The 27,092-nt window shown below is 26.4% G+C and overlaps 2 protein-coding genes across 3 annotated transcripts in view; one reads left to right on the top strand and one right to left on the bottom strand.

Annotated features, from left to right (window-relative positions):
- Window positions 1-125: 125 nt before the first annotated feature.
- On the top strand, window positions 126-18,504 carry LOC107439501 (glycosaminoglycan xylosylkinase). 2 transcript variants are annotated; one of them, XM_043054339.2, is made up of 9 exons: window positions 132-341; window positions 3,374-3,819; window positions 6,358-6,444; window positions 8,530-8,639; window positions 9,834-10,005; window positions 11,751-11,873; window positions 11,910-11,939; window positions 12,031-12,090; window positions 13,037-18,504. In XM_043054339.2, the coding sequence occupies exons 1-9, from the start codon at window positions 243-245 to the stop codon at window positions 13,245-13,247; spliced, it is 1,338 nt and encodes a 445-aa protein (XP_042910273.1). In that variant the 5' UTR covers window positions 132-242; the 3' UTR covers window positions 13,248-18,504. The 2 variants fall into 2 exon arrangements, with proteins under 2 accessions (XP_042910272.1, XP_042910273.1); XM_043054338.2 differs by having other exon boundaries at window positions 126-341; window positions 11,751-11,939.
- A 985-nt stretch (window positions 18,505-19,489) lies between these two features.
- The window catches only part of LOC107439503 (O-acyltransferase like protein-like), a 42,554-nt gene continuing 34,951 nt past the window's right edge, over window positions 19,490-27,092 (bottom strand). Inside the window, exons 13-15 of the mRNA XM_016052133.3 lie at window positions 26,857-27,043; window positions 24,366-24,508; window positions 19,490-22,778 (exon numbers count right to left, since the gene is read on the bottom strand). Of these exons, the coding sequence (XP_015907619.1) occupies window positions 22,617-22,778; window positions 24,366-24,508; window positions 26,857-27,043 (492 nt within the window). The 3' untranslated portion in view covers window positions 19,490-22,616. The remainder of the gene's footprint in view (window positions 22,779-24,365; window positions 24,509-26,856; window positions 27,044-27,092) is intronic.

Genomic DNA, 27,092 nt, shown 5'->3' with positions numbered 1-27,092 from the left:
GTTCGCGCGTGTGATGAAAAAAGAAAAGGATAAAGAGGCATACGTTTTGGTGGTAAACTCGTCAATTTACTGAGATTACCTGTTTTTTCCAATTAAATGTGAGTCAATAAACACAGAAATGGGCAGCTGAAAGCTTACTCACATAGTAAACAACAGGCTTAAAGCAAACTTCAGTTGCCAAGTCAAGAAAATATATTAAATTTAAAACACTTATAAATAAAATTAAATACATCAGAAATTAAATGAAGCTGAAATTAAGAATAGCTTTTGTGTTATTATTATGTTTTGGAATGATAGTTGTTTTTGCTTTTTATTTCAGCTATATTGAAACTCCTTTACAAGTTAGTTTCACTGTATTTTAAAATTTTTGTTAATTTAATCCATATTCATGTTTTTTCTTGTTTCGAAGTGCTTAACTCTTAAGCTTCAAGCATGATTGAGATTTTGACAAAGTAATAACCAAAGTAGAAACGGGGTTTGGTTCCTTCTTTTCTATTGTAATTTCCTTTTCATAAAGTTACAAACAAAAATTTTATGCTTTAACATTGTTTAAAATATTGACAACATTTCGGTATCAGTACCTGTCCTAAAATAATCTCCAAGTTTGGCTGACTCAAGAGCTATTGCAAGCGAGAAACAACTTTAAAAAAATTAAATAATAATAGAAAGAAATCATCTTAAAACCTTCCCATGGTTAAACTACTGTACATTGTGTTTTACTTTTGTTTGAATTTTATGTCCTCGCAATTGTAGATAGTATGAACAGGTACGGGTACGAAAATATCCTCATAATTGTTCAAAGTTATTTCTTTATTGGTATCTGTTTTTGCTCCATTACAACTGTTAAAAGTTTTTGAATTAGCAGAAATTAAATATAAATAAAGTCCGGAGTGGCTACATTATGCCTGTCAAATTTGCACCTTCTGAAATTTTTTTTTGTTTGTTTCTTGTATCCCATTGCCCAGAAGTTGCCCAAACTTGGCCGTTATTTTGGCCTAGGTTCCAATACGGAAATCTTCTCAAATGTTCAAAACCTTAACACTTCATGTAAACCAGAGTTCATGATTTTTTTTATTTAAATCGGTGTTTTTTGATTTAAATCAGATTTTTTTTATTCAAATGCACTGTAAGAATTTTAGTTTATGATTCAAAAAACTTTATAAATGTTTAATCACTATTAAATTAATATTAAAACTATATTATAGCAATAATTTTAGGAACTCTGACTTAGTAAAATAATTTTTCAATATAATACATAGCTTTGAATGCATAACAACCATTTTGATACAAATAGCTATGTAATGGAAATTTAAAGACTAGATGAAATAGATAATTTAAAGAATACTTCAGGGGTCTGTCTAGGTTTTTCTGAGAGTTACCTAGTTTGTGAAAATTTAGACATAATTTATGAAAATTAAAAATTATTAAAAAATCAACTCAAAAATATGGATTTATCGTTTCTTATGAGACTTAAAAATAAAATTTTAAGAAAAAGTATTTTGTGAAATTATTCTACTTTTTTTCCTAAAGTTGAATTTGTGAAGGTACCGCTAAACGGTAGTAAATTTGGCTTGGACAGACCCCTGTACTTTAACTATTTAAACAAGGTTTCAATTAGCAAACCATAATTTTAATTTAAAAGTTTGATTTCTTTTTTTTTTTTTCCTCTTGATTTTTAAGATGACAAAATAAATGTAATCATTGATCAAAAAATAAATAAATATTTAATCTATATATTTTTATATTAAAGTATTCATTTTCAATCCAATATCAAAATAGATAAGTTAAGCTAAAAAGATTTTTAAAAAAATCTATGTACTCATTGGAATTTTTTTTCACAAAATTTCTTTATAGGAAATCTGATAATGTCAAAGATACTGTAAACATATTATGAGAAAAAAAGACCAGTTAATAACCCTACTGCTTCAAATAGACTTTGAAAGGGAAGAATGACACTATATCAGAAAAAAATATCTGAATTCATCAGCCTTTTTTTTTCTCTTCCTTTTTTTGGCATATTAGGGTAATTTCTTTTTAATATAACCTCAAGCTTCAAAAATATACATTTTCCACCAATTAAATATGGTGTAGATTTTAATTCCATGCTTTTTCAATCAAGAGGTAGAATTTTAATTAACATTATTTGCATTTTTTTTTAAATTCATGTTTATTAATTACTTTCTACAGCTATGCAAGTCTATATTAAGACAGTATTGAATGTTTTCTTTAATCTGTACTTTCAATCTCAAGGATCAAAAGATTTTTAAAAATATAATTTCAAATGTGTTGGAGTTTAACACAGACCAAGAAAGAAAGTAATTTCATTAACTAAAATTAATTAATGCAGCAATTTATTTAAAATAAATTTTAAAACTAAGAAAAAAAAATAATAAAAGTATCAATAATTTAATACACTGATTTTTAATGTTTGAAATTAATATATATATATATAAAAAAATAAGTTGGTTTAAATCAATGATTTTTTTTTTTTTTTAAATCCTTTGATTTAAATCAAGCTGAATCAACAAACCCTGATGTAAACAACAAAAGAATATAATATTTAGAATGGAATGTACAATAGCTTATGTTATAGGACCTATTTATGCCTTTATCAATTGGCAGGTACTACAATTATCAGTGTTTCTAAAAAAACTATAGGTAATATTTCATAATATCTTTTGCTAAAAGTCACTAGAAATATAACATTGTTCTCAAATTGTCAATTTTTTGAAATATTTAGCATTTTTACCTCTGTTATTATATCTGTTTTATCAACTATTTAGTAAATGACATTTTATTTGTATTGAACTCTGTTTTATATAGGATTATCTTTTTTGCTCCTCTGGCACTTAGTTTTAGAGGGAAGAAATTAAAATAAACTAATTGCAAGAGTTCTCAAAAAATTAAACATGGAAAATAAATTCCTACCATCTGCTAAATTTCTATAAGATGATATTTTTTTTAAAAATTTCTTAGCTTTAATTTAGATTTATGTAATTTTTTTTTGTCTGATATATCTAATTATTGGTTAATTATAATACATATACCCACTGTTCTCTGTGCTTACAACGCTTATTGATTATCATTACTATATGCACTTCATCTTTTCTTATAAAGCTTACTTTATAAGAAAAAAACAAAAGACAACATTACTTTTTCATAGTATGCCCAATTAAAGTCATATATTTGATCAGATGAACAAAAAATATTTAAATGTAAACTAACTAGTTTCAATTTTAAAATAAAATGAAATGACAAGTATAAATATATAATTTTTATTATACTTCAAATTTACAATATTTTTGCATTCATATGACTTTAAGTATTTGTAACTTATGCATCTGGTTTTAAATTTTAACATTTTATTTTGTAGAATCACAACAACCCTGAAACTTTAAAACAAGAACTTATCAAGACAACAATACCATCGCTTCTAAATAAAGATAGGCGGTCTAGACTAAGCAATAAGAATTTTACTATTCCCAGTGTAGCATCAGTTGCTGGGATTAAAATTAATAATAAATTACAGACTCTGAATTTTTCTGCCAATAGTGGTAAACAAGAGTACATACACATTTTGAAGTATGTTAAAGAAAATCTTCAAAGTGATTTTAAAATGAAAGTATCGCCCTGGAGTCTTGCTGCTGGATGGGTTAAGTCTCGTGAAATACATTCTGAAAATACACCTGAGTTAGGGTATGTATTGAATTCTATGGTTTTCAACAAGATCGACCATGCAGGTATTGGATACAAAGGAACGCAACTAAAGATGATGTTAAAACTGGAAGGTGGTCAAGAAGTTATATTTAAACCGCAGAAGTAATTTTTATTTTTAAATTGTCCTTGTTTTTTTAACATTCTTTTTTGTTTGGTTTCTGTGCTTAAATGTTATATTTGTTTTTGTTTTTTTTTATCGTGTTTTGGTTTTAAGTTTGAATGCTCTATATATATATGTAGTCTGTTTATATATATATATATATATATATATATATATTATTCCATTTGTAGTTTGACAGTATATAGNGAATATATATATATATATATACACACATACAGGGTATGTCCAGGACAAATTTACTATCGTTTAGTGGTACTTTCACAAATTTTACTTTAAGAAAAATGGTAGTTTCACAAAATACTTTTTTTAAAAAGCAAATTTTAAGATTTTCCTCCATGCATTTTAAAACTTTATAGTACAATTGTCTTTTTTTTATGAGTTAAGCAGTAGTAAATGATTGCATGCAATAAATTTATGTTTGAATAGTATATATCTTTTTCTCATTACTAAAAATCTCCATCTTTATTTATACTTATAGATATTTAATTTTTGCAACTACTCGGTATTAACCGAGGGCAATGTCAAAACTTGTCGGAGTATGTTAATATTAAAATCTGTTCTTTTATCTCAGTATACTGTTATCTCAATATGCTAAATGTGTGCTGAGTACTTGGTAAAATACTAATTAAAATGATATTGTGTACATGTAGTGTTTATTTTTTAATTTCCACAAATTATATCTTAATTTTCATTATCTTAATTAATAGGTACCTTTTAAAATAACCTAGACAGACCCCTGATATAAATATACGTGTTTCATCTTATTGTTTTACATTTTATTTTTAATTAAATTTTGATATTTAATGGATTTGCAGGGTTGCCACTCCACAGGGAGAACAGGGAAAACTTGGAAAATACAGGGAATTTAAAAATCACCTAAAATTACAGGGAAAATGCAGAGACTTTTGATTTTTTCTTTACAAACTGGAAAAATACAGGGAATTTCGTTTCTTACTTTTGTCTTTAAAAAAATGGTGACCACTCAAAACGTAATCTATGGGATATTTAACCATGATATTTCAGCTATACTAAACTACTATAGCATTATTTAAGTATGTTCAGCTATTTTTCCAGCAATAAAAACTAATAAATATAGTTAGCCCAATATAACTCATACAAGAGCTCAGTAATTGTTGTTTCCTCTTAATATGTACAGGGAAAATAATAATATGTACAGGGTATGTACAATAATATGTGTATAATATGTACAGGGAAAACACAAGGAATTTTTTTTTCCAGATTTGAGTGGCAACCCTGATTTGTTACTTGGCCGATTCCATGAAAAATAGTTAAATGTCATATCTGTTATCATTTTTAAAATTTTAACAAAAAAAATTTTTCTCTATTAAAACTGAATAAAAAAGTTTTAATTTCATGAAGAAAAAAAAACAATTAAGAACTTTGTTTAAAAATAATTATATTTTTTATGAACAGTTATGACAAGCTAACTGTCTTAAGCTCCCATATATGTCACAATTCCTTGTCACACTAGTAAATATTTTTTAAAAAAGGTACTTCCTTTAAATTTTATTATTTCATGTCTTTGAAATTTCTGGACCTAAATTATGCACCAATTAAAAGCAATTGGTTATATTGTTAAGAGACTCTGTATTTGTGTCCGTTTTTTGTTTTATCTGTCACATCATATTTTTATTTTATTAATTAAATTTTTTTGAATTAGGTATTTTTATTAAGAGATGCATAAGTTGATGCTCTGCAAAATGTGTGAAAATATCTTAATATTTGTTAGCTAAAATTGGGCAAAAAATATAGTCATGTGTGTTACCATGGAATTGACCACTACCCTTTAACTGATTAAAGGAGAAATTTATACAAATTTTCCATGCCAAGCGCATACGAGAAAGCAAACCTAGTTAGGAGTTGGTAAACTGATTATACCCTGAACCGAGAATAGCTTTGGCAGTATTAAGGGGAATTTCTACATTTGCTTCTTTTATCGTTTTACTTATTGCTATTTTAATTTGTTATAAAATACTCTGTCTCTTTTATCAATGTATTTAATTGTTATGTTAAATTAAAGTTTTAAATTAATGATGAGGCAGAATTTTAGAAATTTATATTAGTTAATATAAATTTCTGAAATATTAGTTATAATGGAATGTCTATATTAGTTATAGTAGTTATAATAGAATTTCAGAAAACCAACATATAAAGATAGTAAAACTCAGAATTTGAAACATCTAACTAAAATAATGGAATAAATAATGTGTCTTAATTCAGTATATTTTAATCAATTCTCATTTTTTCCGTCTATTAGAATTTATTTCGTTTTTATTCTTTTTGTTCTTTATTATCTTTCGATTTCAAATTGAGTTATTTAACCTAACCATAATATTTTTTTTCCCTGTTACTTGCTTTAAAATCTTCTAAACGGTTGTATTAATTTTAATATAATTAAAGCGATATATTGTCTCAAAATATAAATGATGACAAGTTGTGCATTTTTATTTGTTTTTGATTTCGCTATCTAAATAGTCTAGCATTTTGTTTTAATTTAGGTATAACAGGGAATATGTAGTTACTGGATCTCCATATGCAGGAGCTGATCGCCATAATGGAGAAATAGCAGCATTTCATCTTAATCGGTATAAATATAATATGTAAAAAATTATATATTTATCTGTTTAGTTAAATCTATGATTAATTGTACCATATGTAGATAGTTTTTTCTTCTCTATAAATAAGTAATATGTTTTTTTTAAAGTATTATTTATTTTTTATGAAAGGATATCAAACCTGTATTATTTTAGAAAATATAAATGATGACAGGAATTAAGTAATTATTCTTTTAAGAAGAGTTGTTTCTTTTCATTCACTGTTTGATTGCATATTGCTTTCGAATTTAAATATTGTAACTATATTAATTGAATTGTACTTGCCAAACTCAGATTATATGATTAATACTTATTGTATGAAACATGGAAAAATACAAAAATGTTTGCGCTTTCTTCAGCGCATGTCTGATTTTAATATTGTTTAAAATGGATTTTTAATCTGTTTATAAGTTCATTCTTAGTCTACCAGTAAACACACCTGTATGATTTGCACAAACATATAATCTGATTTTAATATTGTTTAAAATGGATTTTTAATCTGTTTATAAGTTCATTCTTAGTCTACCAGTAAACACACCTGTATGATTTGCACAAACACCGTTCAAAGGAAATTTGTCACCATTGGGAATTTTTTTTTTACTATTACTAAAAAAGGAAAAAAAATCTGCTTCTTTGAAAAAAATTTCTAATTTTTCTAATCTTTTTCTAATTCCTGGAAAAAAAAGGTTTCATTCGTTCTCTTTTTCCTGCCAACATAAACAGGATTTGAAATTCCCTAATTTAAAAGTTACGCTTTGCAATTTACCTTCTCACAATTTAAAACTCGTACATCGCTATTCCTATTCACAGAGTATAAAAAATCCAATATTGTGATTTGTAAAACCCAATGGTGCGATTCGTATTTACGCATTTTTAAAATTCAATATTCCGATTCCTTATCAAGCGTTTGTAATATCAAACATTGTTTGTCGTATTATATCTATACATGATTTAAAAACTACACATTGCTATTCGTATTCACGGCATCTGAAAATTATGCATGTGATTCGTATTTATGTGATTTAAAAATTCAATATCACAATTTGTATTTTTGTACTTTTAAAATCCATTATAGCGTGATTCATGTGATTTTATAATCTGCAATAACGCAATTCTTGTAAGAAGTAATGTTTTTTTTTCTTTTTTGAATTTGTTGATATAAAGGGGTGATATTCTTTGTTAGTAAGTATATTAATTTAACATGTTAGTTTAAAAAATTATGTTAAATATGAAACATATATGGTTTATAAATTGATATTGAATTTTTGTAATTAAAATTTCCAGAGTTTTTCATTTTTTCACAATCACCCCTGGTTTTCTTATCATATTTCATGTTCCTATTTTATTTTTTTCAACGAGTTAGCAGCTATCTAAGGGTATTGGATGATAGGGGTTTTATTGTATATTGAAAATTTTAATGTTAAATGTTGATTAATTAAACTAATTGGTAATAATGTAAATAAATAGTAATAATGTAATGTTTAAAATTACTTTTGCAATAAATGGAGCTATAATTTTATACATAAATTTATCTTTATTTAGTTGAAAATATCTGTTGCATGATAGTGTAACACTGGATAATGTTTTGTTCTATTCTTGCTTTCCATGCAGATTTCTTTTATGGTAAAGATTTATGAAATTAATAGGAGGTACTAGTTTACAAGATAAAGGTGTGTCAATTGTTATATGTCTAGTTTTATGAATTTAAATACTGTTTCGTGTTGTTTAAGTATTACGAAAGGTGATTTTCTATTTAACAAATTTTCCATATAACGAACTTATTATCTGGATTTAGTGACTTCGTTAAATGAGGTTCGACTGTATTTAAATATTAATATGCAAACCCTTTTTTGTGCCTTATTATAGTATAACAGCAAAATGTTCCTTCTCTTTAATGCTAGAAGTTAACTTGTCAAGCCAAATATAAAATTTTATTCACTTATTTTTTGTCCCTCCAAATATAATGTAAGATGCGGTTTTCATTTTGTATACGTATTTTTTTTTCTTTTGATGATTAATAATCCAAGTAGTTAAAAAGTTTCATTTTAATTCAACTAATTGTGACTTTTTTTCCAGACTCCTTGGCCTATGCCGTTCTCCACTGACTGTCGGCAGAATTATAAATCTCAAGACAGAAGTTTTACCTGTAGCATCGGAAAGTTTATCAAAAACATTTTTCACTAGAGGTTTTATTTTTATTTATTTCTTGTTTTTATATGTCTTAAAATATCTATCTAATTTTGTACTGTGTCTCTTTTTTTTTTTAAGTATCATTTTTTACGTAAATGAATGTCATCTATAAAATTTATGAATGAGGTGTTTAGTTTTAAATCCAATTTAAAAAGCATCTGAACAAAGAAGTTAGTTGCACATAAAAATGCTTTCTAGAAAGTTTTCTTGCTTCTAGTGGTTTGTTTTCAGCATTACTTACCTCTAAGACCTAAGTTGATTGCACTTTGGTTTTTGGACGACTTTTCTTAAATGTTGAAAATAGTTTTAATTCCATTTTTTTTTCATTTGTTTTAAGCTTTACTTTAACAAAAAGAATACTTTTTCAGTTGCAAATTTTACATTAACTAATATTTATTAATAATTCTACAATTGTGACCTCGAAATCATTTAATAAATTCTCTTTTGTCAAGCTTTTATTGATTCTGAAAGTTTCTCTTTTTTATTGCTGTGAGCTATATTGTTGTAGTGCTAAATTTTTTTCCTGGGAACCCAGTTCACCTGGATTAGGAGTAAATGATATGGTCTCTGTTAATTTTTCAAGCATAGTGTATATTTTATATGAGTTTTATCCTTAAATGGGTTGTAAGAATTTTCTAAAAAGTTGTAAAGGGAACCAAATGAAAAGTCTGTGGTTTTAGAATAACAATACTAATATGAAGTAAATCAACTTTTGATCTGTTTTTTTTTCTTTTAAATATTTATTCATTAATATTTTACAATTTGTACTTAATTTTCGACTAAAAGTCTAAAATTTATGTCCCGGAACGCGGTTCCGGCTAGCAAAAGTACCATAACATCATACGGGTTCATTTCTGCTCCTCTTCACCGCTGGTTGCTGCTGCTTTTGACAGTAATAATATAAATAAATAAATAACCATGACATTCATATTATAACATGAAATAGTGGTAAAAAAAATTTTTTTGTGAGAGTAAGATTTTCTTTTGATGGAATGTTTTTTTTTTAAAAAAAAATAAAGGAATAAAATAATAAATGATATATGTGATGAGTCAAATCAAAATCCTTCTAGAGGATTTTTTTTTTCGTCACTCTTGCTTTTGTAAAAGCTATTAGCCCTTTTTTATATCATTCAAATAAATAATTTTATTTTTTCAAAAATATTTCTTATTAAAAAAGAAACTTTTTTCAGATAATGACACTTGTTTTTATGGCCATTGTTATTATTGCTCTCCGGCTGATCCCGCATGTGGTACTGGAGATGTTATGGAAGGAGCTTTGATACTCATGTTTCCTGAAAAATATAGGTTAAAAAAATATCGCAGCCCCTGGCAAAGAACTTATAAAGAAACAGTTACTGCTAGGTAATATATACATATTTATCCATTTGTTATATTACTCTAAACTACATTTTGCTGATTTGACATAAAATCAAGGCTTAAAAGAATTATTTTTTACAAATTTTTAATAAAGTGATTGTGATTGTATTGAATCACTTTAACAATCAGCAATGATACCAGTGCAAACGGGTGTGTTAAAGAGTAGTTTCTTGAATCCGTAATTTGAATTTTGTATGCTGTAATAATATCAGCATATTTAAAAAAAATTCATGAGATTACCTATATTAGTAGCTGAGCAATTAAAAAAAACAAGTGAAAATTTTCAATAATTGCTGGAAAAAAATATCAAAACTCTACACATATTTATGATCGAATAGATGCGAGTAGTGGGTGATAAAATAAAGACTAAAATGCATTATTTAAAATTTTTATATGTTAAAAATATTTCATGGATTTTATTCTACCAAATTTATAAAACATCAGAAAATGTATGCATTGATTAATTAATTCTTTTGCTATAAATCAGAATTTGTTACAAAATCTCTAACTCACTGTCATAAAGTGTAAAAGATGGTGTCCTTTAAAGAAAAATGAAAGGAAAGAACATGATTTTTAAAATAATTTATATTTTAAACTCTCGTGATTTTGGAATGTATGTTTTTTTTAAATATTATCTGTTTGAAATCTTGCTGAAGCCAGTCATTACTGTATTTTTATTTCTCAAATGAGAATCGAAAAATCGTGAGCATTTCCTTCCCCTCCAATATGTGATAAAAGCATATTTTGAGTAAAATTCTGCAGAAAAGAAAACAAAATTTTTTTACTTTCCAAAAGAAAAATCTTTCTACCTGCAAGAACTCTGTAACATTCTGCGACGACATTGCTGTGTCGCCGCGATTCTGCCATGGGGTCTATTGCTGTGATACTTTTGTATTTAAACTTATGTCTATAGTCATATGTCAGGGGTCTGTTTAGAAGAAATTTGGATCCATTAACGGACCCTTCACAAAATACCTTTTCATATAAACGAACCCTTCACAAAATTATTTCTCTTTTGATCGGACCCTTTACAAATTTGTTTATCTTCGTTATTGTTTAGTTCATCGAATAAGCCCTTCCCGGAGGGGGGTGGGAGAGAAAGACAAACTAAGTTTTCCAAGTTTCCCTAAGTTTAAATTCCAAACATAGTATTCTAAGAAAATATTTCTACTTTTACAAACATTGTGTGTACATTCTTATTAATATTAAATCATAATTTTTTTTGTAAATAAGTAATTGATCAATTTGTATTTATTCATAAAATTAATTAATAGAATATTATGCAAATAAAAATTAATTTCTGGCAATTTTTTAAATAAAATATTATAAATTTAAGAATTGTTTAAGTTTACTTGATGCATAAAACATTAAAAGTGATACATTACTAAGTTGTGTTATCTAAAATATGTCAATTGAAATTATTAAAAATGTGAGTGATTTTGTATCCATTATTCGTCCGAAATGAATATTTTGTGTTGAGCAGTTAGGCTAAGTACCAAATAACAGGACCCTATTTGCACAAATTCACAAAAGCAGGGCCTTGGTTGAAAGAAGGTGACTTAATGCTTATTTTATATTCACAAATTATTAATAGTTTCTTCACAATTTTACAAAAACAGGACCTTTCACAAAATGTCTAAGCAGACCCCTGCATGTACTACAGTCATATAATTTATTATCATCAATTTATTATTTGTGTATGATCCTTATTAGCATTGAATTATGCTTAGGTGGGAACAAGACTTCAACTATTGTGATCAAATTAGGAAAATTAACATTTATAAAAAAGGAAACAGGCTTTTAGATTTGATTGATGCTGCTGTTTTTGATTATTTGATTGGAAATGCAGACAGGCATCACTATGAAGTCTTTGCTGATTTTCCAGACAGCATTGTTATTTTACTTGACAATGGTAAAAGGTAAATACACTTAATTGTTTTTCATTTTATAAATCAAAATGAAATTGTGTTATTTTAATTTATTTACTTTTATGTATTTTTATTTATTTAGTTTTGGGAATCCATATTGGGATGAATTAACAATTTTAGCTCCTTTGTATCAATGTTGCAAGTATGTATACTATTAATTTTTATTATTTCTTTATATATTTTCGGCAAAACTTAATTCTGTAACTAAGAACAATGTAATATTATATATATAATTAATAAATAATCCATGAATATTGAAATGCTCATAAATTATATTAATAATATGGTACTATTTTTCTATAAATGTCTGTAATGATGTTGTAATTTCTAAATGGTAACAAAGTTAAATACTTGCAATTCAAATGCTCATTATGAATAATATTATTTAAGACTAGAAATTGTTTGATATTAATAATTACAGGAAAGCTTTCTTTATTATGTAAGTAACATTGAATGAATAAGTTCATAAATTATTTTACTAATTAGGTAAATATAATAATAACTTATCTGCTGTATTTGTTTGTTTTCCCCTTTTGCAAATGTCACTTAATTTAAGACAATTTTATCGTTTATGAATATCATATTTTCCGATTTGAAATGCTTAAATCTCTGTTTAAAAAATTCAAACTATTCCGATAATGTTTTAAAACTTTTGAATATTTATAATTTTTTAAAAAATGAGAAAACTGGTTTTTTCTGATATAATGTATTATGTTACATCTATAACACTTGGATTTTTTTTAACCAAAAATATTAGAAACAATTATAATTATTTTTGATAAAATAACTCTTGGTGTTATTTATACTTACTCCAATTTTTAGTAACTTTTAAATTTTTTAAAAAAATAAAAGACTGGTTTTTACTGACATAATGTATTGTGTTACGTCCTGAACACTCAGATTTTTTTTTTAAACAAAAATTATTAGCAGAGCTTAAATTTTTTAAAATTTAATTATGTACATACTTCAAAACTTTGTAACTATAGCATTCAGAAATGTTGAAATGGCCATCTGTTAATAATGTATATTTCTGACTTAAGCAACAATTTACTGTTTGCGTGGTATTAAAAATTTTTTTACATTTTTAGGATTCGCAGAAAAACTTATGAACGCTTATGGACATTTGTTGGCCATCTTGGTCTATCCCTTAAATCCATTTTAAGCCTTGACCAATTGTCACCTGTTCTCTCTCAATCACATTATGAATCACTTGATAGACGATTGAAAACAGTTCTTGCTGCAATTGAAGTGTGTTTAGATGATAATGGTGAAGAGAAAGTTCTTATGGACACAATTTAACTAAAAGCTTTCAATATGTAATGTCTGATTCATGCATTTTAGTATGATTCTGACAATATATTTTTATTCTGTGATATTTTACATTGCCTTTATACTATGAATTGTTTTTTTTATTAGTTTGACCTTTAGGGAAGTAGACTTCATTATGAATATCACTTCCACTTTGTATTCAAAAATTCTGTAATCTTTATTTAATAGTTGACTTTCTTAATATGTGTTAGTAAGCATTTTTTTTTTATTCTGTAAAATAATATTACAATTCCATAAAACAATTTAGAGTGCTGTTTTTATGAAGGGCTATGATGGTTTGAATTTTGAAACTCATATGAAAATTATATTTTTATTCTGTTATCTGTCCATTTCACTTTGCAATATTTCTCAAAATAATGGAAAATAAATAAAACAGTTACTATCGTATACTAGGAACCTCAAGTGTTGAAGGAAATTGTCAGAAAACATGATTAGAAATTTTTAATGTGGTGATAATTAACCTCATTTTGCAGGTTAAAGTTTATTTAGTACTAGTTTACATAATATCAATACTGTAAATTTATGTGAAAAATTAAATTGTTTTGTGTTGTTGAATATTGTTTATTGCAATGTTTTTTAACGTCAAATAGTATAAAAATACCAGTGTTCGTAATATTTAAATAATAACAAGTGAGGTCTATACTGAATCCCACTTCGATACTTATCTCTTTGCCATGCAAGATTTAACGGTTTATGTTTAAAATGCTTTTTTTTTTTATTTGCGTTTTCCAAATCAATCATAAATTCAGTCATACCTCAATTTCACTAATTTGTTGATATCGTAAGTCTTTGGTCATTTGTTATTTTGATAACAGAAAATTATTTCTTAATAAAATTAATCTTTAATTTTACAAAAATTTTTGGTAGCATTTTAAAATCTCACCCATTAATCTTCCTTATTTATTTTCACCAAGGTACAAAAATATTTTTGCAAAGGATTGTTTTTTTTTTCTTCCTTTGAATAACACTAGGTAGACTTGGTAAACTAGAAAGTAATCAAGTACTATGTCTTATTGATTTTGGGCAACCAAGTCCAATCCTTGCTTTCTAGTGAAAACATTTTTCTTCTTTTCTTTTAACCTTGGATCTCAAAATAGGAATTTTCCTTTTTATTTGATTAGATAAATCATTTCATAAATTAATAAATCTTTTTATATATTAATTTATATATATATGGAACTATATATATAGAAATAAGACTTGCAACGTGATTGATTCAAAAAGCTCACCTCAGACATTATTATGTCATGAATTTAGGCTTAACAGCAAAACCCTCCCGTTCTTGACAAGTGCTTGCGTAAAAGAAAGCTATTTGTGGGTGTTTTCAACTCCTGTTGCGAAAGGGTTAATAAAATGCATTTTCTGAATAAACATACCTCCGAATAAACATAAGTTGTCATATTATTATTAATATTCGGAAACTGTGATTATTTGTATGTTATATAATCAGCTCTTTTTTCAAAAAATTATAAGCTCTGGTGATTTGCGATACAAATGAACAATGTTACTTGGTGAATCATCACAAAGCTTTCAATAATCCATAGTATTTTACGCAGTTATGTCTTTTCCAACATAATATATGTGGGGTGCTATTTTATAAAAGTATACAAAATTATTGTATAAAAATTATCCTAGTTGCTAATAAGTAAATAATCACTTTTAATCTAAATGTAGTTTAAATCTTACTGAATTTTATATTATCCTGCCTTTTTGAGATGCTTTAACAGTTACATAAAATAGTTAGAAACAAAACATACAAATCTGTATATAAAAATTCTTAAATTATGCAAGAGGTATTTCTCAAGTAATTGATGTGTTTTGATAAATTAATTAAGGCCTAAGAATGTTATTAGTTGTAGTGTTGTGAGTCGCACTTGTTATGGATATATCCTGGCAATTTCATGTATATGTAGGAATTACACTGCGGAACAAATATTATTTTTGCCTTGAAATTTTTTAATAGATTTCAGATATTTTCGCATACTGATTTCAAATCTTCAATCTGTTTATCTCTGCAAGCTACAATTTTCATGTAATTTGATAATATATTCCTAACCAAGATTTTTCTTTTAAATTTACTCAAGTTATCACTTAGTGCTCCCACTTCTCTGGTACATAGGGAGTGGTGGAAAGATGGTGCGATACATTAAGGTCATATGTTTTTTGTCTTGAGTGTTATTTTCAAAACAACAGGCATATGTATATACATGCATATAAACCTATGTATTCTTTATAAACTCCTAAATTCATATGAAAAATGAACCAAAAATATAATTTCTAAAAAAATCTTTAGATTTCGAAACAAAACTAATTTCAGATTTGAAATCCCTATAACCAAATTAGGTAAGATCAAGTTCTTGTATACATGCAACAAAGAAGTTGTTCCCTAGTGTTAATAATAATCCTCTTGCTGTTAAATTTATTTTGTGTGTGTATGGTAAATTGCGTATGTAATTGGTAAAATTCAGATTCTGTTTAATCATATATCATGGAGGAAAACATGCAATCTATGAGAATTCTGTCTACTTGGCTAAATATTTGTTAAAATATAATAAATGTGAAAGCAAACAACAGTGTTTGCCATTTTCCAAGTTATTAGTGTCTGCTGTGTCATTTATAAATTTTTATTTTTTGAACTTGTGCCATGTGCTATAGTATTTGTATTATATCTCATTGTATAATTTTTTTGTATTCTTTTTATTAGCTAGTTAGAACTAGACTCTGCTGCATTCTACGTTTAAAAAAATATTTTTTAGTTCAACAAAAACTATTTCTTTTTACTGTTCATTTCTAGGTAAAATGTGTGCCTCTTTGGTCCTAAATTAGATTTTCAATTTGATGTATCTACCAGATGTTTTAAAAATGGCCGATGATTTGAAGAGTGAATTAAGGAAATGAAATGTATGGTTTGCTGTGTTCTATTTAACTAACCTGAGAATCTGTGTGCAACCCATCCAATAGTGTACTCAAAATGGACTATCCTTTCCATGTTCTGTCTGATATCTTTAGGGTCTGCAATTGTCCACGTTGTAATGCATATATTTCTTTATACTGCATTCCATCATTATACAATCTGAACAGTTGCCATATTTAGTTAATAGGTGCCAAAGATTTTGTGGGTTTTAGAAACTTAAACTACATTTATAAAAAAAAATAAAAAACTACTTGCTGTTGTCTTAAATATCTTTCTGCAAAATATACCTTTTGCAGGAAAGAAGACAAATATAAGCCTTTTACTTCTACAAAAAAAGAAAAAAAAATTTATTTGCTAAGATGTCTAAAGAGAACTATGATTTAACCACCAAAGATAAATATCTATGGATGGAAAGATTTAAAGACAGATTTTTCCGCAAAAAGACAAGATACTCTTACTGCAAAAGATGTCTGCAAAAAGATAGTATAAAAACTTATTACTCTGAATATTACCGATATGACTAATGTTATCCTTTATTTCGGTGTTCTACAGACTGCTTTTAGGAATTCGCCTATATATGCTTTTAATTGAGTTTTTCAAATTAAATTAATTAATTTTATAATCAATTTAGTCCAATTCTTCTTGAACCCTCATTTAAAAACTGAAGAATTGACTTCTTGCATTGTACAGTTGTTTTGTTTGAAAATGTTCAAACTTTTAAAACTTTTAGTATTTATTAGTTTTTTTTTTTTTTAAACTTATCTTAATTTCCCATCAATATTTTTTACCTACATTACTACAGTAGGGAACTGATTATCCGGAACAATCGGGACCATCGCTATTACGGATAACTAATTTTTCTGGTTTTCTGAATCGCTACAAAAAGCCGTTTATTTTTATTATTAAATCCAACTAAAAAAAAAAATTGGAAATAATCTTCAAAAGAAGAAAAAACGATTAAGTAATACACTAATGATTATTTCCAAAATGATGGTAAGGTAAAAATCTTTCAAAAAAGAAAGAAAAATCCTAAAATCTTATGAGGAAAAATTCATTGAATTTCGTTTTAGTTGTTTGGTTTTCTGATTTCTGGATAACGGGTACTGTACTGTATTACCTTTTTTTGCTTAATTTCTTATCTCTGTTTTTAGTTCATTTTCTCCTTGGCAACTTAATATACATATTATGAGTGATTGTAAAAGTTTTTCTTCATAAGAATAACTTTATATGCATGTACAAATCTTTAATATAATATATGTAACTATGTCTAACTTTTAAAGAAATAATTCCAGGATACTGAAACAGAAATATATACTTGGTTAAAAACTTGGTTACTTCAAAGAATATAAAGCCTCTCCTCTTCGTAGCTCGTTGGAAATGCATTTTACTCCTCTCTGCCGCAACAGTTTTTTTTATTATTTGTTTTTCTGTTTTGTTTTACATCTTTATTTTCTACTTTATATTAACAACTTTGCATTTTATGTTTCAAATCGCTTTTGCTTTCCTCGTTAACCTCCAGCAATAAAAGAATGAGTGCTGAGCGATCAAAACATGTTGACTTTTATTACCATCTTTGTATTTTTTGAAGCCAATGAAGTTTTTAATATATATGTCTAACTCCAATTTATGTAATTAAACTAATTTGATAAGATATATTGTATGTAACAAATCTCATTATTGTCCTGTGTATTCTAATTTTGATAAAAAGAAATCATTTCTAATAAATTTTATTTCTTCTTATTAGGTAAATCTTTTATAGTTTTAAATACTATTGAATGAATAGAAAAAACCAATTGTCTACATTAATGTTATGATTTTATGTTTTACCTACATCTAACGCAATATTTTATTTTAATGTGAAACTTTTATATACAAAATTAATTGACTATAATAAATTTAAAATGTTTTTTTTCCTCCATAAATAAATCTATTTAAGCTATGTTGATAATTGTGATGAAAACTCTTCATTGATATACTATCTCTTAATATTCTAAGTTTTTTAGTTTTTATCAAGAGAAAAAATTTCAACACTTCTCTTTTTCTTAATTTACTATATTTGCTTCAAAATCACAATTTTTAAATATCCAGTAAAAAATAATGTAACTTTAGATATGAATTATATAAGATAAACTGATTCTGCTATTCTATGAATATGTAGCAGGACTACAAGTTATGTATAGCAGTAATTTAAAAATGTTTCAAGGCATTCTTGCTAATGTATTTGTCTAACATATCATTGTAGTAACATATTCTCATAGTTTACTTTTTTATGTTTGTACAATTATTTATTTTTAATAAATGTCTTTAATTATTCTTATGGTGTCTTGTTTCTGTTTTCTTTTCTTTCTTCTTTTTTTTTTTCGGTTAATGTTTTTTGTGAGTGTGTGTTTAAAAAAAAAAAAAAAAAAACTTTGCTTTTTAGAAAACTGATCTGTTTTAATTTGCTTAGCTGATTTCAGTAAGAGATGACTGCTTTATTTCTAATATGTATTTTAGCTTTGCTATCCTGAATAAAATGCATTATTTAATTTTTATAAGTTTTATTTTGGATGTAATTTAGCATTTTTATTGATTGATTAGGACGAAATCGGGAATATTCCGTATAAATTTACTCGTTTTAGTTAGCATGTGACTTTTAATCCTAACTATTGTTTCAATTATGATATCATAAAGAAAATGTAGGGTTATTTAATTAATATTCTTATTGAAAGCTAGATTTAAGAAGAAATAAAGAATGTTTTGCATTAATTATTTACTCATTTTAGCTACCAGGTGTCTGTTCTAATCCTGATTATTATTTTAACTATGATATTATAAATAAAATGCATTATTTAATTTTTTTAATTCTAATTTCGAATATGAACCTGTAATTTTACAAACTAGCTTTCAGAAGAAATAAGGAATATTTTGTGTTAATTATTTATTCATTTTTATTTTCAATACGTAGTATGTAGTTTTTTCTAATTATGTATATGCAAAAGGGAATAGGAGCATGCTGCGCATTCCTAAAAAAATTATTAATATTTTCATGCAATATCATTTAAAATAACAAAGTTTTGGTTCATGAACTGTATTGATTTATACTAATTTTTTATTATTATTTTTTCATTTGTTTATGTTTCCATTTATTATTTGTATACAATATATACCATGCATCATATTCCGTCACTTTTTTCCATTTCTTAAAACATTTCATTATTTTGATATATTTATATAGTATTCAAATTTTTATGATACTGTGAAAATTGTTTTGTAAAAATTTGCAAGAAAAAAAGAAAGCAAGAAAAAAAAATTGAAATTAAAAAAAAATGAAACAAATATTTATTGATAAGTTTCTGTACAGCTTTTATTGCAAGAAACATTAGTTTAGTAATAAAAATGAATTTATATAACATCAATTAGGTCAAATGAAAATGAATTTTTGTCAAACAAAAAATTATTATTGTAAATACATTAATTATGAAATAGTAAGAAAATCAGAATAATTTCTTCTTTGATTAATAAGAAATCACATAATTTTATATTATTTTACCGAAAACAATAATTGATATTAAAAAACACTTGCACTCTTAAAATTTCCGAAATTAGCACAAATTGGTTTTATGTACTATGTTCACACCACATTTCAAATATTTACAAAATAACTTTAATTAAAGTACATATCTTTAATAAAACTAAATAAAAAACTGTTTAACAAAGTTTTAAAATTTTTGTTATATCTTTAGAAAATTAATGAAATTTTTCTAAAATTAAAAATGTTACCAAAGGCATTTCAAACACAAAGTTAAAAACATTCTGCAATTCATATTCATTTGATAAATTTTCAGAAGTCATACTTTGAATATGTTGAGTTATGATTTCTTGTTTGCGAAGAACAATAACTTTCATTTTATCAAACATAGTTATGTTCTCATTTGGTAAAAAAAAAGTTTTGCCAATTGAGATGTACTTAATGAGGTAGGTTAAAAGAATTGGTTTTATGACATCATACAATAAAATTGAATGAGTTTATTTGTAATTTTGGTGTTTAATTTGCCATTTTGATGACATTAAAAATAATATCAAACTAAACCAAAAACTTAAATTTAGTTTTCAAAAAGTTTGTAAATTAAAGATAGTCTATATTACAAAATTGACTGAAGACTAGATCATTTTTCTTAATTTCAAAATTATATATTTTTCATAAAACAACTATTAAAATTTATTATATTATTTATTTAAGTTAATTTTTACTGTATCATATTCAAGGATTCATTTTTGATAGATTGGTTTTTAAAATTCATTTGGAAAACTAAAATACTCAAAACTGATTTACTAACTATGTTCTATTTCATCTTTTGTGTACATATATTCTTGAATATTTCAATTTATTCAAAATATCTTTTTTCGATGAAAATTTTCTATTTCGTGACTAGATTTTGTACTTTTTTGTGAATAAATTTGAAATGTAAATATTATTTAAAAGCATTATAAGTTTTCTACAAATTTTAATAACGCATTGCGCAAGGTAAATAATGAGTTATTCCAATTTATAATTCCCTTTCACTAAGGAATAGTAAAAATAAGTACTGGTCTTCCTAAACTTAAATTTAATTCTCTAGTTTAAAATAAACTTATTTAGAATAAGGTTTAGTGTATGTAAAATCTCCATAATCGTAAAAGGAGTTTCTTGTATGTTTAATGATCGCATTTGATTGAGTTTATTGATCAGATTTTATTCACTATGTCAGGTAAGCTGAATGTTCAATGTGATTACCATGTGAGAGCTACGCCACTAAATTTGTATTGCTCAAGTTATCTAAAACCACGTGTTTACAGTTATGCTTTTAAAACTTGTTTTTAAAAACTGAAAAATTTCAATTGAATAGTAATTTAAATAAAAATAAATTAGATTTAAATTAATGAAGAAAAGTGCTTGATTATGGTATGTTGTGACCAGGGGTCTGTCCAGACATTTTGTGAAAGGTCCGTTTTTGTAAAATTGTGAAAAAATTACTCGTAATTTGTGAATATAAAGTAAACGTTAAATCACATTCTTTCAACTAGGGTCCTGCTTTTGTGAATTTGTGCAAATAGGGTCCTGTTATTGCAAAAAACATTTTCAAGGAGTTTTTAAATTATAAAGAGATACAAGATTATGCTCAACACTGTAAAATTATAATAAAAAGATTTAAATTTTAAAAAATAAACAGCAATTGCTGCAACTAAATTAGAGATGCAACATACAAATGTTTGGTATTTAGCCTATAATGCTGAACGCAGAATATTAATTTCGGACGAATAAAGGAAGAAGCGTGTGCCGAAGACTAAACTTCGTTCGTTTACATCTGTCTTTCTTTCCCCCACCCCCCTGGGAAGAATTTATTCGATTAACAAAACAATAATGAGGATAAACAAATTTGTGAAGGGTCCAATTAAAAGATAAATTATTTTGTGAAGGGTCCGTTTTTAAGTTAAATTATTTTGTGAAGGGTCCGTTTTTATGAAAAGATATTTTGTGAAGGGTCAGTTAACAGACCCAAATTTCTTCTAAACAGACCCCTGGTGACTATCATGAGTTGACTCTGCTCAATAGCTTAAAGTCACTAGTAAGGTCAACAAATAGCAGGATATAAGAATTAATAAATAAAAATTGGAATTTTTTAAGCTTTGAGAATTGTGTCTGTATATGCCTTTCAATTTTGAGCATGATTTTATTATATTGATTAATTGCTTTTTGTTTATCCTGTATGTAGTGCAGATATTTAGCTAGTTGATAATAATATTTATATCTATTATGTTAATTTTATTAAATGATGGCCATCCTGTGACAATAGTTATAAAAGATACTCTTTAAAAACTCAACTCAAAGTATGACCTGCATGCTTTTCTGTCACACAAACGGAGTACTTGAGTCATTCACTACAAACAAATGTGCTGCATAGATCAGAAACTTCCACAGTTTTTTCTTAGGACTCAATAGCTACAGAGTTGTGTGCTGCTTGAATGAAAAACTTTTTCTCAGTTTTGTCCTGTGACTCAATAGCTGGGATGTCTGCTGCCCAGATGAGAAACAACTGCACAGTTTTGTTCCTGCTCACAATGAAGAAATTTCTATGCAATTATGCTCTATAACTCAATTACTAAAGAGATTGTATGCTGCATAAATGTATGCTGTCCTCTGACTCAATAACTGAAGGAGCTGTGTGCTGCATCAATAGGAAACTTCTGCAGATTTTTCTAAGATCCAATAGCTAATTAGATTGCAACACTTAAATAGATTTTAAATTTTTAAGAAGCGTTCTTTAGTCCTTTAAATTACATTGACTCTGACAAATGATAGTTATAAAGTGAGAACATGCATATGGCAATTGCATAGGCAACTCTCGTCTCAATCCATGCTCTCCATGAGTAAGTTTACTTGCCAAGAATTATTATTACAGATATCAAGTTGCAGTTTTATTTTCAATTGTCTTTGTTTCTTCAGAACTTTTTCTCCTTTCTGGAAACCACAGTTGTTCTAAATTCAAGAACGGGGCTTCAAATGATAGGTGAAAAATTATTGACAATGCAAGAGTGATCATTAATATTCCTAGGAATTCTGTGACCTATAAAAATTGTTCATTCACTGTATGTAAGTAATATAGTTTAAATCATTTATATAAAATATTAAGCATCAAGTATCACCACCATTTAAATGCAGCACAATGTTGTTGTTTTTTTTAAAAATTAGTTATGCAAATGATCATGTTATAGATATCGAGTCAAATAAAATCAAAATTTATAAAATGCAAAAGCAATATATATAATCTAAAAGCAGCAACATATATTATTGTTGCCTTAAAGCAAAAATACATATTGCAATGTCATGCATAAAAATGCAAATAAAAGTAAAAATTATAAGTAAGATATAATGCAAAAGAAATATTTTTTTAAAAAATAAACACTGCATATTGTAAAGCTATGAAGAATGTAGGTAAAAGCAAAAATTATATAATTAATGAACCAAAATTATTATTACAAATTGTGAATAAGTAATATGCAATAATGCTTTGAATAAAAATGTGGATAGAGGAAAGAAAAGAATTATATAGTTCGTCTAAAGTAAGAACTCCCCTAGCCTTTCGTCTGAACCCGTGGAAGTGACTATGGTAACGAGGTATAACCATTTCAAGAAGGCGTGTGGGGTCACTGTTTAGGACAAGTTTTGGTCCGGGGGATGCGAGAGAAAGGTAATCTTTTTCTCCAGTATTTTATGTTAGACCTTGAGTGAAGAGAAGCTACCCTCCCTGAAATGCGCTATTCTTGTTTCCATAGCAGCAGACGGCGTCAGACTTTGTGACGGGGAAGTTCTTACCGTAGGCAAACTATACTATATAATCAGTAAAAAAATATGTATTGTTTTGATTTTGAAATAGAAATGCAATAAAAACTATAGATAAAATTATATATATATATATATATAATTTTTTTTGTAGTCTACCAATAATACGTGATACTGTGAATAAAAATGCAGATAGAAGCAGCAAAAAAGCTTGCTTTTTCATAATGTATAAGAATATAAATGAATTTTTAAATAATTATTAAAATTAGCGCAATTTGAATATTTTGAAAAGAACTGAATTATAAACGAAACCTTATAACACGTATATGTACTGTATAAAAAACTTTATAAACAAACTTAGAAATTTAGGACGCAACTAGGATTATCAGCTCTGCTGTTGAGTGTAGAATTTGCATTGCCCCATTACATATTGTTTCTTTTAAATTTATCTTTCATAAATTTCGTACATATTAGCAAGATTTAAAAAATATAAATTTGGCCTTTCTATCAAACCAGCTGGATTAACATTATAATATGTAAATCTTAAGTTTTCTGTTAAAGGACCCGTCATATGTGCTGACCTCATTAAAAGATATTTTACTATTTATTTAACTATTTTTAAAAACTAAAATGTTCTGTTTAGTATTTTTTTTTTTTTTTTAGTTTGGCTTGTAAGAATTATTTGAAATTAGAAAAAAGAAATTCTGAAACTATTTTACATTAATTTTAATACAGTATATTTTTTTATTGCATATCAAAAGGACACAAAACGAACTATCCCAGGATCCCAAATCTATATACATTTTTGGTTCTTTGTCGGATTTGTATTAAAATTTTTAATAAGAAGCTTATTTAAAACTATCGTGCTTACTATATCGTAGTGATGAAATTGAAGCAATGATCGCCTCCAGCTGACTCGAACCCATAAAACTGGAAAATGTAGTAGATAAACTGAATAGCATAATCGACTAAGTGGTGTAAAGGCCTGCCATGACAAGAATTTATTCAGCATACCTGTAAAGAAGAAAAAAAACTATGAATTTTAAGGAAGAATATTAATAGGTGCCATTTTTGAGCACTTGAAACATGTGAACTGTTATTTCCAGTTAGTATGTTTTTGAAGCGAATGAAGTTTTTACCATCTCTCCATAGCACGTGGAAATGCATTTTACCCTGATTTTTCTCTCTCGGCCACTATGGTTTTTCTGGTTCGTTTCTTTCTTTCTTTATTTTTTTTAAGTCTTTTTTTCTCTCTTGGCTACTATAGTTTTTATATTCTTGTTTCTCAACTTTATTTTTCATTAGCAACTTAACGATTTTTATGTTTCAAATCACTTTTGTTTCTTTTCATTCACATCTGGCAATTCTTGATGGATGCTTATTTTTGAGCTTTTAAAACATTTCCAATTTGTATATTTTTGAAGCGAGTGAAGTTTTTAATCAAGTAATTTCTTACGCTTCAGTTTCTTGGGATTATTCATTTAAGTAATAGAGAGAGTCTTATACTTTGGAACACGCACACTTTTTAGGAATTTAATGGAATCATTAGCGCAATTTTTATTTCTAGTAAGGACATAGCCAATTGATGACATGACAGCAAAAGTTAGCTTCTGAAGTATTGCATTAATGAAATGAATAATCCCAAGAAATTGAAGTAAATTTATACATTTGTAAATTCAAAAAAAAACATAAGCTTCAAAAATTAAGGAGGGAAAAGGACTCGTTTATCCACCTTAGTTTTTGAAACTAATAAAGTGCTTGTTAGTTTTTAAAACCAACAAGTACATAAAAGTAATATCTAAGTTAAAAAGTTATTTACAAGTAATAATAATTAGTTAAGTACAAAAGTAATATAAGTTCGGCACTTAAAAGTAATATTTTTCTTTGAATTTTGTTTTTATCTTTTAAATTCGTTCTCAAAAATTTAATAAGAAGAATTGAAATTTAATGGAACTGAAATTTAATTTAGAAATTTGTAAAATTATACAACGAAAATATAATAAGTAACAGAAGAAAAATGTTTTAGTTAATGGGAAAATAATGATTGTCCATTTAGATTGACCTCAATTTTGATTTTTAATGAACTATGTGATAATTTTATCTTACACATACAACAATAGTTTTTAATATTTTTGACTTTTTTTTTTACTACGGGCAGTGTTTCCCCAACTTATGACTTTTGTGTACCCTTTCTAAATTTTTCGCAACGCTGTGTACCACTAAAAAAATGAGTGTATTTTTTACTACAGAAAAATTGCCCAAAAGTTAAAAATCACAACTGGCTGTTGACACCACTTATTATTAACTGTTAACTCAGCAAAAAAAAGCCAATAGAAAAATACGTAATCGTAAATTTTCATGGCTAGCTTTGTGTTTAAATAAAATGTTTTGAAATTTTCGTTTTGATGCAAGATATTTCGCATAAGAACGCGTACCCCCACTAAACTGTTCCCGTACCCCTGAGGGTACAGGAACAGTTTGGCGGTTAACAGTTTCCAAAATACCACACTTTGGGAAACACTGCGATAATTTTAATCTGTTGCAATCTTTTGAATACGTAAAATGTTATATTCAATAAATCTTGTTTAATGTATTGTTGCAATATTTTTATTAATTATTTCAATTGCAGATACTTTCATTAACTATTAGACTGTTATTTTATAATTGAAAAATGCCAAAATCTGTTTTGCTTGTAGTTAGAGCATCAGAAAAAAATATATGTAAAAGGGAATCTGGTGCCCCATCTGCTTTAAGTGGGCTCATAGACTATTTACAATTTCTACGTGTGACAAATTTTTATTTTAAATTTGTTGCAAATAGAAAATGTAACAAATGTTGTGACAAATTTTTATTTTAAATTTGTTACAAATAGAAATTGTAACAAATGTTGTGACAAATTTTTATTTTAAATTTGTTGCAAATAGAAATTGTAACAAATGTTGAGACAAATTTTTATTTTAAGTTTGTTACAAATAGAAATTTTAACAAATGTTGTGACAAATTTTTATTTTAAGTTTGTTACAAATAGAAATTGTAACAAATGTTGTGACAAATTTTTATTTTAAATTTGTTACAAAGAGAAATTGTAGCAAATGTTGTGAAAAATTTTTATTTTAAATTTGTTACTATTAGAAAAATTATGTTACTGATTAGTATTGAAAGATTGCCTTTAGATTGCAAACATGACTATAATTGTATCAGCTGAAAATTATGATTTGAAAAGTGTCTAAAGGTAATTTTTCCCCTGCATATTTAATTAATTTAAATGATAAACTATAGGAAAATATTTGACTTAGTTTTCTTTTCATAATTAAAAACAGCGTGATGGTAAAACAAAAGTCCTTTTTTTGTCATTAACTGACCACCATGTCCTGTAGCACATGTGAAAAGCACCCAGGCTACTCCTGCTGCCCAAACTGTCCTATGCAATACTGCATAAATAACTCCTTCCACAGTATCTGCAGCTGTACCTCTGCTCCACAAGTAGGTTGCAAACAGTACAGCCAGACAGCTAACTGATGATACTGCCCATCCAGCACTTTGGGTAACCTGCAATACAATGAATTCAAAGTGTTACAAAGAGTGCTTTATTTTGATG

This window comes from Parasteatoda tepidariorum, chromosome 6, assembly GCF_043381705.1.
Source record: "Parasteatoda tepidariorum isolate YZ-2023 chromosome 6, CAS_Ptep_4.0, whole genome shotgun sequence".
Lineage (NCBI taxonomy): Eukaryota > Metazoa > Arthropoda > Arachnida > Araneae > Theridiidae > Parasteatoda > Parasteatoda tepidariorum.
This window is presented reverse-complemented; position numbering and strand designations above follow the sequence as displayed.

What these genes read in the sequence shown, in the direction of transcription:
- LOC107439501 (XM_043054338.2), top strand. Translation starts at nt 243, where the DNA reads ATGAAGCTGAAATTAAGAATAGCTTTTGTGTTATTATTATGTTTTGGA. An exon ending in ATATTGAAACTCCTTTACAA is followed by an intron (nt 342 to 3,373) that starts GTTAGTTTCACT and finishes TTTATTTTGTAG; the next exon opens with AATCACAACAACCCTGAAAC. An exon ending in GCAGCATTTCATCTTAATCG is followed by an intron (nt 6,445 to 8,529) that starts GTATAAATATAA and finishes CTTTTTTTCCAG; the next exon opens with ACTCCTTGGCCTATGCCGTT.